Here is a 16,037-nt window from a genome sequence, read left to right as displayed (position 1 = left end):
GTCTTGATTTGAGTTTGAAAAAATTAGATGTCTTTGTTACTCCACAGCAACCAAACACCTTACTAAATAACGCCCACATATACGACCACATTGTTTTCACTTTTATCATAATAATAGCAATGATATTAATATTAATAATAATAGTGGTTAGCACTTCCGCCTAGCAGCACTAGGGTTGTATGCTCCAATCTTAACCAGTTTTCATGCTCTCCCTGTGCCTATATGGGTTTCCTTGGGGTACTGCAGTTTCCTACCACACTCCAAAGACATGCTGGTAGTTTAATTGGCTCCTTTCTAAATTGGCTCGTTTATGTATATGGATGAATGTCAGTTAGGGACCTTAGATTGTAAGCTATTAAAGGGCAGGGGCTGATGTGAATGTAAATATATACCGTATTTTCCAGCGTATAAGACCACTTTTAACCCAGGAAAATCTTCTTAAAAGTCGGGGGTCGTCTTATACGCCGGGTGTCGTCTTATAGGGCCGATGCTGAAACTTCGGAGTCGAACTGGAGAATTTGCGGTAGGGGCTCAAAAACGGCTGCGGTATGCCTGGGGTATGGAAAAAAGATAGAGAGAGAGCGGCGACGTGACCAGAAAAACATGCCTCTTTCACCCGTCTGGCCCGCCCTTGTATCCTATTACCATTCCTCTTCTCTGCGTCTCGCTCCTGAGGACTGCAGTAAAGCGGTGCAGGCATGCATGTGTGAGATCTGAGAGGCAGAGAAGGAGGTACGGTAAAAGGATACAAGGGCGGGCCAGACGGGTGAAAGAGGCGTGTTTTTCTGGTCACATCGCCGCTCTCTCTCTCTTTTTTCCATACCCCGGGCATACCGCTCTGATAGTCTCTGAGACAGGGAGGGCTGGGCAGGCAGGGAGAGCTGACCAGACCAATCCAGGCAGGCTTACAACCAGCCAATCACCAGTTGTATACTGGGTACCACATACAGTACAGCACCAGTATCTGTACCTGTTCATACATTATAGCACAAGTACAGCTATACGGCGAGTATATCCCAAACTCTATATTTTAACTGGAAAAGTTGGGGGTAGTATTATACACCCAGTCGTCTTATACGCCGGAAAATACGGTATGCAAACAGCTGTGGAAATTGTCTGAGCTATACTATATATACACACACAACTAATAAATAAGAAAAATATCCAAAAGAAAAATCTAGAAATTGGTGCCCTTAATTCTGCCACTTGCAACTTAATTTAGCAGTTGATAGTATTCATCTAATTTGAAGCCATTGTAAGGACATAAAACAGCAGCCTGTATCCAAGTTATTAAATTAATGATAAACCAGAATAAAATGGCATGAACGGGCTTTTACCTACTGTTCAAGACTTTTCCTGCATAAATATGAGCTCTATTGCCTAGACTGCACTACTGACTTTTCAAGTCCAAAACAGATGAACAATCAGGTCAGAATCACTCTACACAGGACGACAAAGACAACTTTGCACTAAAAGACAACATTAACTATTTACATTAGGGCCTCCTCCTCTATACCAAACTGCTGCATACTAAAAGTACAAAAAAAAAAAAAAATTGAAAGCATACTTACCTTACTCTCTGCATTTGCATTGGAAAGGGTGCAGCACAGTGCAGAAGCAGAAGAGATTGTGAATGTCATTTTTACCTAGACATTGTAGGCGGAAGCAGGGGGAAGGTAAGTGTGTTAAACTTTTTAAACCAGCAACTTAGTATGGGGCGGGGGGCTTGAAGTACTGCAATGCAGTAACCCAAATCACCAAAATAAATGCTGTCAGTTGAGAAATAGGTATATCACTTCCACACAAAGAAATCAACTTCTACTAACCTCTCTTGCGGGACTGCAAACCAATATTCAAGTTGCTTTCTTTTCCAGTCAAATTGTTGTACCATAGTTGTAGCTTGTGTGGCAAAAGATTTCCTCATTGGTTTGCCCACTTTAATGCACAGAAACATAGGTGGGTTTTTGCTCCTTTCTTCTTTGGAGGGAAGCATATCTAGGTCAACAAAACAAGAATTTTTACAATAGACACCATTTTTTTTTCCTTAAAAGGTTACAAACCCATTAAAAAAACAGAAGGCAGATAAAGGAAAAAAAAAAAAAGTGTTTCGCCCATGCAGAGCAGAGCAAAGGCTCACTTTAATGCGACCCTCCCCAACGGTATATAATTGCCTTATGTTGGCTCTAGTGCTGCTGCTCCATTTAGCCGGGAGGAACAAGAAAGAGCTGTGCTCTATTCTGAGCCTTCACAGGGCAAAAGGCTCTTCCCATTCCATACGTGACAGTACTGGGTCACCAAGCACAAGAATTGTCACATGAAGTGGAACACATATTCCTTCTTATCCAGAAGTAGCAGATTATTTATTTCCGGTGGCTGAGTGAAGCAGCATGGAAGTAAAGGAAAAGTATCTGCATGTCGAGGAGATATGCCTAACTAGGGTGTCAAAGCCGCTCAGTGCAGTTGTCACCATAAGATAGTAAGTATGTTAATGGCAGTAATACTAGCTGAAAATTGAGGGAAAAAATAAGTGTGTGAAGAACTATCGCAGCTACAACATTGAAGGACTGGCATACTATCAACTTTTGCTCTTGGGTTTAAATACGCTTTAAAACAAACCAATTTCTCTACACGTGTCCTTCACTACGCTGCTGGGTCCGTTATTTGGCTATGTTGTCTGTAAGTGGAACAACACTTGGTAAAGTGGTTGTAAAGTCATTTTCATTTTATTTAATAAAATAAACAGGTTTATACTTACATGCACTGTGCAATGGTATTGCACAGAGTGGCCCTAAACCTCCACTTCTGGAGTCCCAAGCCAGTGATCTTAAAAGTGGCTTCTATGGGGGCAGACACATGGGCTCGCTCCTAAGCTGGGCTGTGTAGGCCCACTAACACAGGCAGCGTAGCTTTTCCTGGTTCCCTGCTCTCTGGGTTTAATTGACAGCAGGGGGACCCAGAAAAGCCTGTGAGAGCAGGAAGAGGGAAGAGAAGACTTGCAGCCAGGCACAGTGCTGGATCGATAAAGGACTCAGGTAAGTATTGGGCGGAAGTTGGGCAACAGGCAGTGCAAGGTTTGTTTACACTAAAGTAAAAAAAAAAAAAAATTGTGTTTACAAGTACTTTATGTAAAATCAGAAACCTTTTAGCTATTGAATCATTTTTTAACTGTACAGGCGGTCCCCGGGTTACAAACAAGATAGGGACTGTAGGTTTGTTCCTAAGTCAAATTTGTTTGTAAGTAAGAACAGGTAAATTTTTAAAGTGTAGCTCCAGCCAAAAGAATAATTTTTACATTTTTTGTATAGCATAGGGAAGGGTTAACCCCCCTGTACCATTTGTTTTGCTGTCTGTACCCCTGTTCAGAAGATTTCACCTCACTTTCTGTCCCTATGACAACTAGGTTTTGAAAAATGTGAGTTTTGAAAAATGTGGGTTGTTGTGGAAACAAGGATTGGTGATAAAGCTTCAGTGGGGACACCTTTTTTCCCATGATAACTCTAACAGGGGTGACTTTCCCTTCCTAGGGGTAGATTTCTCCTCACTTCCTGTTGTCTCTATCTGTTTGTAAGTAGGAGTCATTTGTAAGTCGGATGTTTGTAACCCGGGGACCGCCTGTAGTCTGTCCTTATTTTGTAAAGCGCTGCACAAACTGTTGGAGCTATATAAAGCTTGTATAATAATAATAAAACAATAATGTAAGTCAGTGCACTGAAATCCCAACCAAGGTTGTAAGCCCTGTCCGCTAGACTACAAACTCTGTCTATCGCCCACCACTCTATGTCCTTTTCCACAAGCATACATTATTTTCTTGTTACAGGAAAAAAAAGAAATGCTGGGACATGCTCTAGAGGGGAGAGGGAGGTTTGGGGGTAAGTTTGAGTAATACCTGAGCATACAGTCAAATGAAAAAGCAACTACACCTTGATGATTTTTTTTAACATATTTCAATAAGCAAACATTAATCTTCCTTTAAACTGTTCCTAATGATAAAAATACAATTTGGGGAAAATGGCTCAAAAATTGACATGGTGCATTTTCAAAATCTAAACGAAAACACAGATATGTCACACACAAAAAACTGAATTTTTGTAAAATCTTACCGTAAAATTCCTTTCTCTGAGTCCTCTGACAGTCGCCGCCCCCGCCCCTCTTTTTGGGGTTTTTGGACTTGCTTGCTACCAAATTGAGTTGGGAATGCTGATAGCAGAGGGGTATTGGACCAGTGGGACAGCCCCTATAGGTGTGTCTATGCAAATTGTTTTGTATTTTAACAAGTCTTATGCCTAGCTTGCTCCTATGGATAAGAGGTCAATACCCATTGGGGAATACTATACGAGGGGCAGCGACTGTCAGGGGACGTAAGAGAAAGAAGAAATACTGCAGTTTTGCCATTAAAAATATAGTCTAAAAATATAGTCTAAAACCAGGCATTCAGGTGCTGTGGACTGATGAATCAAAGAAAAGAGTTGTTTGACACAAAGTGAGGACAGCATTTCGGGAAAAGAACCTCATATCAACTGTAAAAGCAGGGTAGTGACGGTTGCTTTGGTAGTTCAAGGCCTGGGCAGCTTCCACTCGTTGAGTCAACTATGAATTCTGCATCACAGCAACGTGTTCTTGATATTGTGAGGCCATTTCTCCAAAAGTGGACCTTGAGCAGATAATGGATGTTTTAAAATGATAATGTTTCAAAGCACACTAACAAGTTCACAAATAAATGGAAGGTTATAGACTGGTCTAGTAAAAGCTCGGATTTTAACCCCATTTAAATATTGTAATGGGGGATTTGAAACTGGCAATTCATGCAAGGAAGCACAGACATCTTGCAACTGAAGAAAGTGGCTGAGGAGTGGTCAAAAATTTCACACAGTCAAAGTCAGAACCTTGTCACCTTACTCTTTTGACCTAATTAGGATTACAATAAATTGCAAGACTGTGGAACTGAATTAACTTCAGGATAGCATCAGTGTATTTCAGCAACAGATCACTTCTTTAAATGAAATTACTATTTTGGGAGATTTGGATACAAAGTTAAATAGTAAATTGAATTGCATGAAAAAAGTGAGTGGAAGTAAATCAGAAAAAAAATGTTGCAAGATAAGGCAACAAAAAAGGACAAGACAAAGAAGAAAATGTAGGAAGAGGCATGTGGACAGTATTTTCTTTGGGGACAAGTTCGAAAAAAAATTCCTGAAGCTATCCTCAAGGGAAGATATTAGCAGATAAAGCACGTCTATTGTCCAGGGGTTTACATTTTAATTAGGTCAGACAATTTGATGCAATACTACTTTAGAAGTCAATACATTTGCAAGAAGTTTAACTTTGAAAAAATACCATTATGATACAGAGGACAATAATGGGAAAATGAGGAGGAAATATAAAAACTCTATGGGAGGATATGGTGTTTGATTTTCAAGATGTGTAAAGCAGCCTTTTTCAACCAGGGTGCCTTCAGGTTTCTTTGGGGGTGCCTTGGCAAAATGCCTGAAAATTCCCAAAAATTGTATACAAGCCAGGGGGGTATTATCAAGACTGCCTTTTATTTACACAAAGCCACAAGTTGTCATTGTGCACCATTACAACCTTCTAGCCGCCAGTGTCCTAACAACCAATGACATAATCGGTTAATAAGGAGGACGTTTGGCTCATGCACAATATCCTTATTTGCCCCTCTCTGTCAGCACTTTGTGAGGGAAAGAAACAGAGAGAAGAGAAAAGCTAGAATTATTACTCAGTACCAGTGTGCAAAGGTGTATTTGATTTGGAAGAATGAAAAATATTAGTTTAGTTTTTTACATTTTAGAACGGGGTGCCTTGAGATTGTGCAGAATTGTAAAGGGTGCCTTGATGAAGAAAGGTTAAAAACACTGTTGAAAGTACTAGATTTGGAAGAACTGGAACTGGAGAGTGATCCATTACCTAAACAATCAAGTGAACAAGTAATCTGGTATATGAACTGAAATAAGAAATATAAATTGACCTGACAAAATAATGGAAATATAGACAAGTGTGGCAATTTTGACAAAAGAGAGAGGAATATTTGCTCCAGTTTATCTCCTAGTACCGATTTTGCATCATTTAATCAAAGTTCATAAGGGGTGAAATTCCCTTATAGAAATAATCAGATCTTTAAATAAAGCAGTGGCTTGAGCATCAATTACAGCCTCTTGATCTATGAGGCTGGGTTCACACTGCTCTGACACCAAAGTCGGACCACTTCTGATCTGACTTTGCCCTGTGACTTCATGTCCGACTTTCATGCGAATTTAATGAATGGGAACCGACTAAGATGATTGCGACTTGTCCTTTGACCAATCAAACAAATTAATTTTCTTTTGGTATGGAGGAAACCTCACGCCAAAATTAAAAAAAACTATGTCATGGGTTCCCCCCTCAGCACCATAACAGACCCTTCTGTCTGGTATGGATTTTAAAGGAAAACCCATGCCAAAAAAAAATAAATTACATGGGGTCCCCCCAAAATCCATACTAGACCCTTACCGAGAATGCAGCCTGGCAGGTCAAGAAAGGTGGGGGTTGAATGAGCGAGTGCCCCCCCCCGGGACCATACCAGACCAACACCCCAAAGTACCCTGCCTCCATGTTGATGGGGACAAGGGCCTCTTCCCAACAACAGTGGTAGTTGGCTGTGAGGGTCTGTGGGCAGGGGGCTTATTGGCCCCTAGATCCCTGCTCCTCCCCCTATCTAAATTAGTATGGGGTACATTGTACCCCTACTCAGTCACTAAAAAAAGCAGTGTAGCGTTAAAAAAACAAGAGACGGTTTTGACAAGTCCTTTATTAAAAGTGAAGAATGTTCCCCCACCGTAGTGCCAACATGTCTTCTTTCTCCGGTTCCGCCACCTTCTTCCCTTGGTCTTCTCCATCCACTGAGGTCTTCTTCCTCCAGTGGGGTCTTATGCTACCGCCAGTCTGCCAAAAATAGTTAAAAAAAACACGATCTTCCTCCGACGCTGGCTCCCTCCGTTGCATCAGCTCCGTTGTCTTCCGGTTCTTATACAGCATGACCATCCGGTGAGGTCATCAAGGGACCCTGCCCAGTGAAAGGAGCGGGGTCTCCAGATGATGTCACTAGATGGCCACGCCACATAGCTTTATAAGAACCGGCAGACAACGGGTCGGCGGCGGGAGAAGACATCATCAGAAGAAGAAGGCATCAGAAGAGGAGAAAGACATCAGCAGTTGGAGAAGACTGGAGGAAGAAGGTGGTGGAACTGGAGAAAGAAGACACGTTGGAGCTATGACGTGGGACATTCTTCATTTTTATTAAAAGACTTGTCAAAAACCGTCTCTTGTTTTTTGTAACAGACTTTTTTTTTTGGTGAATGGGTCATTTTTTGGGGATTTTTTTTAAAGGAATGAAGTTGATCTATGGATCACTTGTGACATTCAAAGTTTATATTTTATTATCCGGCACAAATTTGGGTTAATGGTAGTCACTTCATGTAGATCACTAGTGTCAATATTCTGTTAGACATAAAACATTTATAATTGATGCATTCGATTATTTTTTGATACACAACTATTCTTCTTTAGATGTTGATTGCTACTCTCAGAGATTCGGGGCCATGATGGGAACAAAGTTTTCTCCCTATCTGGCCACATTTTATATGGCAGCAATCTGTTTACATGACAGATTTGTATATGCTACAATGATGATTTGTTTGCATGGGTTTATTAAATGATTTATCTGCTTTTATAGCTTCTTTCAATAATGAAAACAAATTGCGTTCTTGTGCGGAGCAGGATAGGGAAGGTATTTAATTTATGGATGTTAGTTGGAGCTGAGAAAAGGGTTTGGTTCAATTAGAGTTACAATGGGGGAGGGGGGTTTACTGAACCTGAAGATTAAGATGATTAAAGTGAAAAAGCCCCCTCTAATACTTACCCAAGCCTGATCCCGATCCAGCGATGTGCACGAGACCAGAGGCTCTCCCGGGTCTCTCCCTCATGATTGGCAGCAGTGGGAGCCATTGCCTTCCGCTGCTGTCAATCACGTGGGGCGATGCTGAGCGTGTTGTATGGATGCAGAGAGAGCCAGCTCGGGTGCGAGCACACAAAAATGCCCCCAAAAACCACTGCACAGAAAAGGTAAGTATGAGATGTTTGTTATTTTTTTTTTAACAAAAAATGTTCCTTTACAATCACTTTAAATCTTTAAAGGGAGGTAGAGATATATTTTTAAAGCCTACAAAAGAGAGGTTTCCTAGATTTTAACTGGTTGAAAAGAATGGGATGTTAGATAATGTTATAAATATGATACTCCATTAATTAAATTACTCTTTTTTGCATGTTTATACCCAACCCGGTCATCATGTTTTAATGTGCTGTTGTAATGTGTGTAGATATCAAGTGACATACTAATGAGTTCAATTTTAGTATTCAAGTGGTTCTAAAGCTAAAACTTTTTTACCTTAATGCATTCCCTGCATTAGGGTAAAAAAAAACACTTACTTACTAAGTCCTGTATCAATCCAACGCTATTCCCAATGAAAGGTCTTCTCCCCAGTCTCTCTTCTCATAGGAGGACCAGGCAGCAACAGGAGCCATTGGCACCTGCTGCTGTCAATAAAATCCTGTGAGTAGAAAGTTGTGGGGGGGGGGGCGAAGTAGGACAGGGAGTGACCCCTGCACATTTACCCCTATAGCAAGCGGCTTGCTATGGAGGCAGATACACAAGAGTAGCAGGAGAAGCAGATCTAGTGGGGGGGGGGGGCCCAGAAGAGGAGGTTCTGGGCTGCATTGTCCAATACCATTGCACAGAGCAGATAAGTATAACAGGTTTATTATTTTTAATTTAAAAAAAGCCTTAAGAAACACTTTAACCACTTTACCGCTGCTCACTAGAGCTCTACTGCGGCAAAGTGGCTCTTGTAGGTCTGACGACGTAGACCTACGTCGCCAGACATTCCCCTCTCTCGGCGGCACGTGCGCGCCACCGGAGTCTCACTCCCGCTGTATTCAGTCACAGCGGGAGTCAGGCCAGGGGAGGAGCAGCGGCGATCGCCGCTGCTCTTCCCCGATAGTCGGGGATCTAGTGTGGAGATCCGCCCGCTTGTGTAAACAAAGCGGGCGGATCTCCTAAGTGACAGGCAGGGTCAGATTGCAGGGTTCAGCATAGCTGAACCTGCGATCTGTCCTTGTGTCACTCAGTCACCTCCCCCCACACATGTCAGTAAGCAACAGGCATACATTAACCCCTCCTTCTCCAATAAAATTAACCCCTTCCCTGCCAGTGTCATTTTTACAGTAACAGTGCATATTTATAGCACTGATTACTGTAGTAATGTCACTGGTACCCCCAAAAGTGTCAAAAATGTCAGTCAAGGGTCCGATCTGTCCGCCGCAATGTCGCAGTCCCGCAAAAAAAAAAAAAAAAAAAAAAATCGCAGATCGCCGCCGTTACTCGTTAAAAAAAAAAACACCAAAAACGTCAGAAATCTTCCCCTTAGTTAGTAAACGCAATAACTTTTGCGCAAACCAATCAAAATACGCTTATTGCGATTTTTTTTTACCAAAAATATGTAGCAGAAAACAAATTGGCCTAAAATGATAAAAAAATTTAGATTTTTCAATTTTTTTGGGGGGGAATTTCATATAAAAAAATGTGAAAAATATTGTTATTTTTTCAAAATTGTCGCTCTTTTTTTGTTTATAGCGCAAAAAGTAAAAATCGCACAGGTGATCAAATACCACCAAAAGAAAGCTCTATTTGTGGGAAAAAAAGGACGTAAATTTTGTTTGGGTACGGCGTTGCATGACTGCGCAATTGTCAGTTAAATTCGCACATTGCCGAATCGCAAAAAGTGGCCCAGACGTAAGACAGCAAAATCCTCCGGTGGTAAAATGGTTAATAAATCTCCATTTTGGTACTCATATGTTTTATTGTGTCTGGTGATTTCTCTCCTAGTATTGGTGTTTTGTATGAGGTTACATTATGTCGGTAATTGTTACCACAAAAGATCCTCAATGGCTATGGTTTTTAGAGGTCTTGAATAGAACAGTATATGAGATTGTGGCTTCTTGGTTACTGATGAAAGACAGGTGTGTAAAGTTTGTGCTCCAGGGTAAGAATTGTTATTAGGGTAAAATAAGATACTGATTTCAAGGTAGCTTTACTATATTGCACAGTTGTACAGGCTCTTCTCCGGTCATAAATTTGCTTACTCTGATTTTAGTGTGCTTTAGAAGCTGCAGCAAGTTAGATACAGCCCAACCCAATTCCTCGCTGGAGATCATCATCTAGACCAGGGGTATTCAAACTATGGTCCTCCAGTTGTTCAGGAACTACAATTCCCATCATGCCTAGTCATGTCTGTGAATGTCAGAGTTTTACAATGCCTCATGGGATGTGTAGTTCTGCAACAGCTGGAGGGCCGTAGTTTGAGGATCCCTGATCTAGACCTTTCCTTCCCAGGCAAACTGTCCATGGCCCTACCCTTCCATTCATTGAGTTTCAGTACTTTCAATGATGGAAGCTCGGCATCACATGTGGGTATTACCACAGCTTCCTGTTTTTCCAATCATGACTTCTCTGCATAGAGGCCCAATGATGATGTCACTGGGTCAAAAATGAGGTATGTAATGAAAACAGGTTTTATTTATTAAAATCATTAGCATGTTGATGGGGGTGGGGAGACAAGGAAGACAAGCAAATTAAACTTGAACTTTAAAGCTGGAAATCACTGTAGTGGGCACCTCTACTACAGTGATTGCCACTAGCTCCTGTACCATGCTTACCCCCCTGGCGGTATTCCCGAGTGTGGCATCTGGGTTAATATACAGTGCCAAAAGCAGTAACCCCGAGCTACACTTGGGATTAACCCACAATCACACTTACCTTCTGCTACGGTCCCCCACCATCCTCCAGCCATCCTCCCGCTGTGTGCTCCGGCCGATGCCGGCACCGGTCTTCCGGTTCCCTTCCCTGCGAGTGCAGCGAGGCAGGGGGGTGGAACCGGCAGCAATTTCAAAAAAGTAAATAAAACAAATGACATGATGCAGTGTAATCTGTTAGGATTACAGCTTTGTATCAAGCCATTTTACCACAGCTTTTCATCTAGTAGCTTTTCAGTGCCCTGCCTGTACTTTTGCGGTTCTTTGTGCCTGGAAAATTTAGAACATCCATGGCGTCCAAAAAGCATTCTTTTCACTCAAAAGCACTTTTAGACGAACTAGAAAACAGTGAATCGAAATTATTTGAAGAACTGAGCGATAGTGATTCATGGGAAAATTCGTCATCAGGTACTGAAAGCGATGATAGCGACGATTCTGCGATGTGAGAACTTGGTGCTCTATTGACTGCGGTACAGATCAGGCAGCGCCCCCAAGATTCCCATTTACTAGAGCACCTGGTATGAAAGTTGACGTTGACCATGACAACCCCTTGGCATACCTAAAAATTATTTCTGACCGATGAGGTTATTGAAAAAATAGTTACCGAGACAAACCGGTACAAAGAGCAACAATTGGCTACACATCGGAAGTTTGCAAGATGCAGAAAGTGGGAACCAGTGACCAAAGATGACATTTGGAAATTTCTGGGCCTAATAATTCTTCAGGGAGTGGTGGGGAAACCCCTGCAGAAGAGGTATTGGACAACCAATACATTACTTGCCACTCCATTCTTTGGCACAGTCATGTCAGAGTGCAGATTTCCCCTCATAATGAAATATCTCCATTCGAAAACAATGAAGAATTTGATGAAACTACTCATCCTGCACCAAAACTAAAGAAAATTTCTGAAGTATATCAAATGATTCTACAGAATTTCCAATGGAGCTATGTGCCAGAAAGAGACATTAGCATAGATGAAAGTCTAATGGCCTACAAGGGATGGGTCAGCTGGATGCAATACATTGCATCAAAGAGGGCATGATTTAACGTAAAATCATACATGCTATGCAAATCGTCAACTGGCTACATTTGGAATTCAGTGATATACAATGGAAAAGGAACAAAATTTGATCAAAAATACAGCAATTATGGAATGGCAACATCTTCTGTTCTTTCACTAATTGAGCCATTGCTAAAATCAGAGCCATTGCTAAATCAGGGCTATTGTGTAACAACTGACAACTTTCATACATCTCCTGAACTTTGAGGTTCTACTGCAAAACAAAACCAATGCCTATGGAACCGTAAGGGCTAACCGGCACGACATGCCACCAATGTTTGGCAAAAAGAAGCTCAAGACAGGAGAAATGGTTGCCTGGCAGAAAGGCAAAATGATGGCACTGCGATGGCGGGACAAGAAAGGTGTGTACCTAATGAGTACAGTGCATAATACCTCCACAGTACACATGAAAGGTGGGAAAGAAGTCATCAAGCCACAAGTAGTGATAGACTACAGCATCACCATGGGAGGTGTCGACAGAGCTGACCAAGCAATGACATTCTACCCAGCAATGAGGAAATCGCAAAAGAAGTACTATAAGAAGATCTTCAGACATATTCTTGAGCAATGCTTGTGGAATGCCTACATTATGCTAAAAAGGAAAAAAAAAAAAAGAGTGACAGAGTGACAAGCCAGTGATTCATTCGGACTTAATTTGGAAAGTTGCCAAACATATCTTTCTGAATCACCAAACACCATCAATGGCTGTGAATAGATCTGGACGTCGTGCTGTTGGTGTGGTCAACTCAGAACGCCTGATTGGTCGTCACTTCTTGAACTACATCCCACCAACTGAGAAAAAGTCAGCACCTACAAAGATGTGCATGGTTTGTTGCTCGAAGAGAGATGACAGTGGAAGAAAAATTAGAAAGGAAACCAGATTCTCTTGTCCCGATTGGGACGTTGGACTTTGTGCATTCCCATGTTTCAAAATCTTTCATACCCGAGATGTTTACTAAACTATTATTACAGTGACTAGTAATATCGCACCCCTTGTTTGTACACATTTCAGTGTTTTTGGTTTAATTATATTATTGAATAAAATGTATTCTTATATTAAAATTTATGATTTTGTGTTTCAAACTTTATCATACCCGGGATGTCTACTAGACTCTTGTTTGGACAGATTTAAGTGAGTTATTCCTAAGAATTACAGGCCCAAAATATAAAAACAGATTTCCATGCAAAACAATGTACCGCTTTGAGATAAAAAATTTATGACATAATCAGAACGCCAGGGAGGTTTAAGTGGTTGTGAACCTTGGACATGGAATATGAACAAGGCATATTCCTCTATAGTGGTTACTTGTCTCTATCCAGAGCACTAACTGTCATTTCTGACTGCTGCCTCGTTCTTCTGTTATAAGAATGAGTCACTTGTGACAAGTTTTCCCAACACCAAGACAAAAATGGTTACAGGGGTAGGAGCTCCAGCTGATTGACAGCCTCAGCTCTGTTCCTGTGTGTACTGTGTGAAGGGGGTGTGTCCCTTCCCTCCAATCAGCTCTTAGAGCTCTCCTCACGGATAGACGTTCAGCCCACTGCCCCCTTCTTTTCAGTGCTGAGAAATCTTGTCTAAATTGTCTAAATTCTTCACCTTGAATAGATATAGGGGAAAGACAGCTGTAGATAAACAGGTACAACGTAAGTAAGAGGATTTTTTCCGTCTCAGTGTATCACCTAAGGCCAGTCACTTCACCGGGTATATGTAAGGGTTTACAACCACGTTAAGCTTTAATGTCTTTACTCAATTAATGGTAAAATAAAGCTCACCTTCTATTGGCCCTTGCATCCTTTTCTGTAACCACATCTTTAACTCAGATTCGCTGTCCATCTTCGTCTCTTTCTGACTATTGTCTTCAGGCGAACAAGTTGACAAGGAATCCGGAGATTCATCTGAGGCATGGCTTAAATTAGAGTGGGCTTTCTCTGTATTTAAACTAGCAGCAGTGGATTTGCCAATCTTCTCATTAGAGTTTGAGTTGGAACAGATCGATGCTTCACTTGGCACATTATTAATAGCTTTACAGGACTCAGAGTTGACACAATCTGTTGGGGTAGAGTTTTCCTCTTTAGAAGAACTTAGACAAAGTTCTATATTTTTGGTATCAATTAATTTTTTGTGATCAGGTAATGGCTCGTGTATAACATCTTTAATATTGATTCTATCTACAGAGTCTGTGGTCTCATTAAAGTTCAGATCTTCCTGGGTAAATGCAGAGTTTGATATTCTGGAATCTTCAGTCCCTGATGACACTACTGTCCCCTCTGACTGGTCATGAATTTGATTGCCATTTTGCTGCACTAAAGTCTCGACTAATTCGATAAAATCATCTTCCGTGGGGGACTGGTCAGATCTTTTAGGGTTAGAGCTCAGAATTATTTCATTGGACCTTTCAGTATCTTTTGTGTCAGCATCAGCCACATTTAGTGTTACAGTGGGTGCATTGTCAAGTTGCTTATTTGTATCTGGTTCATTGGCTTCATCTGCTTCCATCATCTTCCGATTCTCCACACCAGTAACCCCATTCTGCCTTTTCCCTTTATTCATGGACTTAAACTTGCTGAATGGATTGACGTCCTTTTCTGAGGAGAGGTCCTCCCACTCCCCAGGCCTGTACAGAGGACAAAGATCCTTTGGTCTATCGCTAAGGGGAAAAGTGATGGATGGGTGTGGAATGTTAAAAATGGAAAATAAAAGTAATAGAAAAAAAATGTAAATAAAAAACAAACAAACAAAAAAAAAAAACGTACTCAAGTATAAATGAAAAACAAAAAAGGCATAAAAAAAAAAATCGAATACTGAAAAACTAAGGTTCAAAAAACAAAGGCATGGCAAAAAAAATAAACTCAACACAAATAAGTGGATGTTTTGTGGATGATGTGATTGGTGGTTTTAATCAAAGTACAAGTGATAATTGTAACAAAGGAACTGCAAAGGTCACCCCTCTCGTTCCAACTACCACGGATGCTGCAAAGGAAACTATGGTAACCTGAAATATGCCCACAAAATTACAGAAGTATTTCAGTTCACCTTTCACAGTGGTACGACCTACTTATAGAAATATAGCCAAATGGAAAACATAGTTTCACTATTACTGGGATCTCTGTGTGTAAGTTCTGAATAGATATGCATACCTACTGCGGTCAGTATAAGTGGGGCTCATAGTTTTTACCATTTAAAAAAAATAATGCAATATTTAGTGGAGGCTAGAAAAGGTGGACAGAGTTATGGAGGAAGAGCTGGCTGTTGAAGCATCCAAAACCGATAACTAAAATTTTCACTTTGTGATGGAATGACCCTTTAATATTATGTAAAAACATAGATTTCTATTTTAATCTGTATGCAGTTATGTTTTTCTTGCTAAATATTTCTAGTATAGCAACAAGTGTTTGGAAAATGGGATTTGCAAAAAAAAAAAAATCCTCAACCCTGCTTAGGTAGTTAGATCACTACTTGTTCAAATGTCTGTATAGCGCTTCAGGTCAAAATAAAAGTAGCAGGTTGCATAAATAGGACATCCCCAGCAAAGGCCTCAAGGTTTAATTCCCCCAAGAGAAAAATCAAATGTCTAAAAGAACCAGCCATTCTCAACCAGTGTTCCATGGAGCCCTAGGGTTCCTAACAGAAGTTGCTAGGGGTTCCTTGAGTCGTGGCAACTTTACCTCCTATTTGATGGCGCTTGCATAGTTCCAAGACCAATGCCACTTGGCAGAATTAGCAGCATGACTCTAATGATCTTTTTAGCTTTTTAGTCTGTAAGGGTGGCATTCAAACCACCACTGTGAGGGGGGGGGGGGGGGGGGGTTGGCGTTCTTCCAACTAGCCACCAACGTATGGGACATTTTTCTCACTTATTCCAAATTAACTAGTTTTATTAGATGTTCCCTGAAAACTGAACATTTTTCAAACGTTCCCTTGGGTCCAAAAGACTAAGTCTAAAAAGTCTAACAGTCTAAAAGACTGGTCTAAAGGAGATACCAAGTGGGCAATATTTACCATTACAAAACTAGACTTGATTAATAAGATTATAACACATGGTAGAATCTACCACATTGCCCAACTTTGAAGATCATAACTGAAAAAAAGCCTTGTATGTATACATAATATCAGTCAACC

At 40.9% G+C, this 16,037-nt stretch overlaps 1 protein-coding gene across 2 annotated transcripts in view; it reads right to left on the bottom strand.

The window, feature by feature from the left end:
- Nucleotides 1–16,037, bottom strand: part of NCOA7 (nuclear receptor coactivator 7) — a 189,515-nt gene that overhangs the window by 56,371 nt on the left and 117,107 nt on the right. The window contains exons 8-9 of one of the 2 annotated variants that reach the window (XM_082252523.1): nucleotides 13,691–14,565; nucleotides 1,827–1,995 (exon numbers count right to left, since the gene is read on the bottom strand). In XM_082252523.1, coding sequence (XP_082108649.1) covers nucleotides 1,827–1,995; nucleotides 13,691–14,565 — 1,044 coding nt within the window. The remainder of the gene's footprint in view (nucleotides 1–1,826; nucleotides 1,996–13,690; nucleotides 14,566–16,037) is intronic. The other variant, XM_082252522.1, reaches the window with a different exon arrangement.

This window comes from Pelophylax lessonae (assembly GCF_965119305.1).
Source record: "Pelophylax lessonae genome assembly, chromosome: 3".
Lineage (NCBI taxonomy): Eukaryota > Metazoa > Chordata > Amphibia > Anura > Ranidae > Pelophylax > Pelophylax lessonae.
The sequence above is the reverse complement of the archived record's forward strand: the minus strand, read 5'-3'. Positions and strand labels throughout refer to the sequence as shown.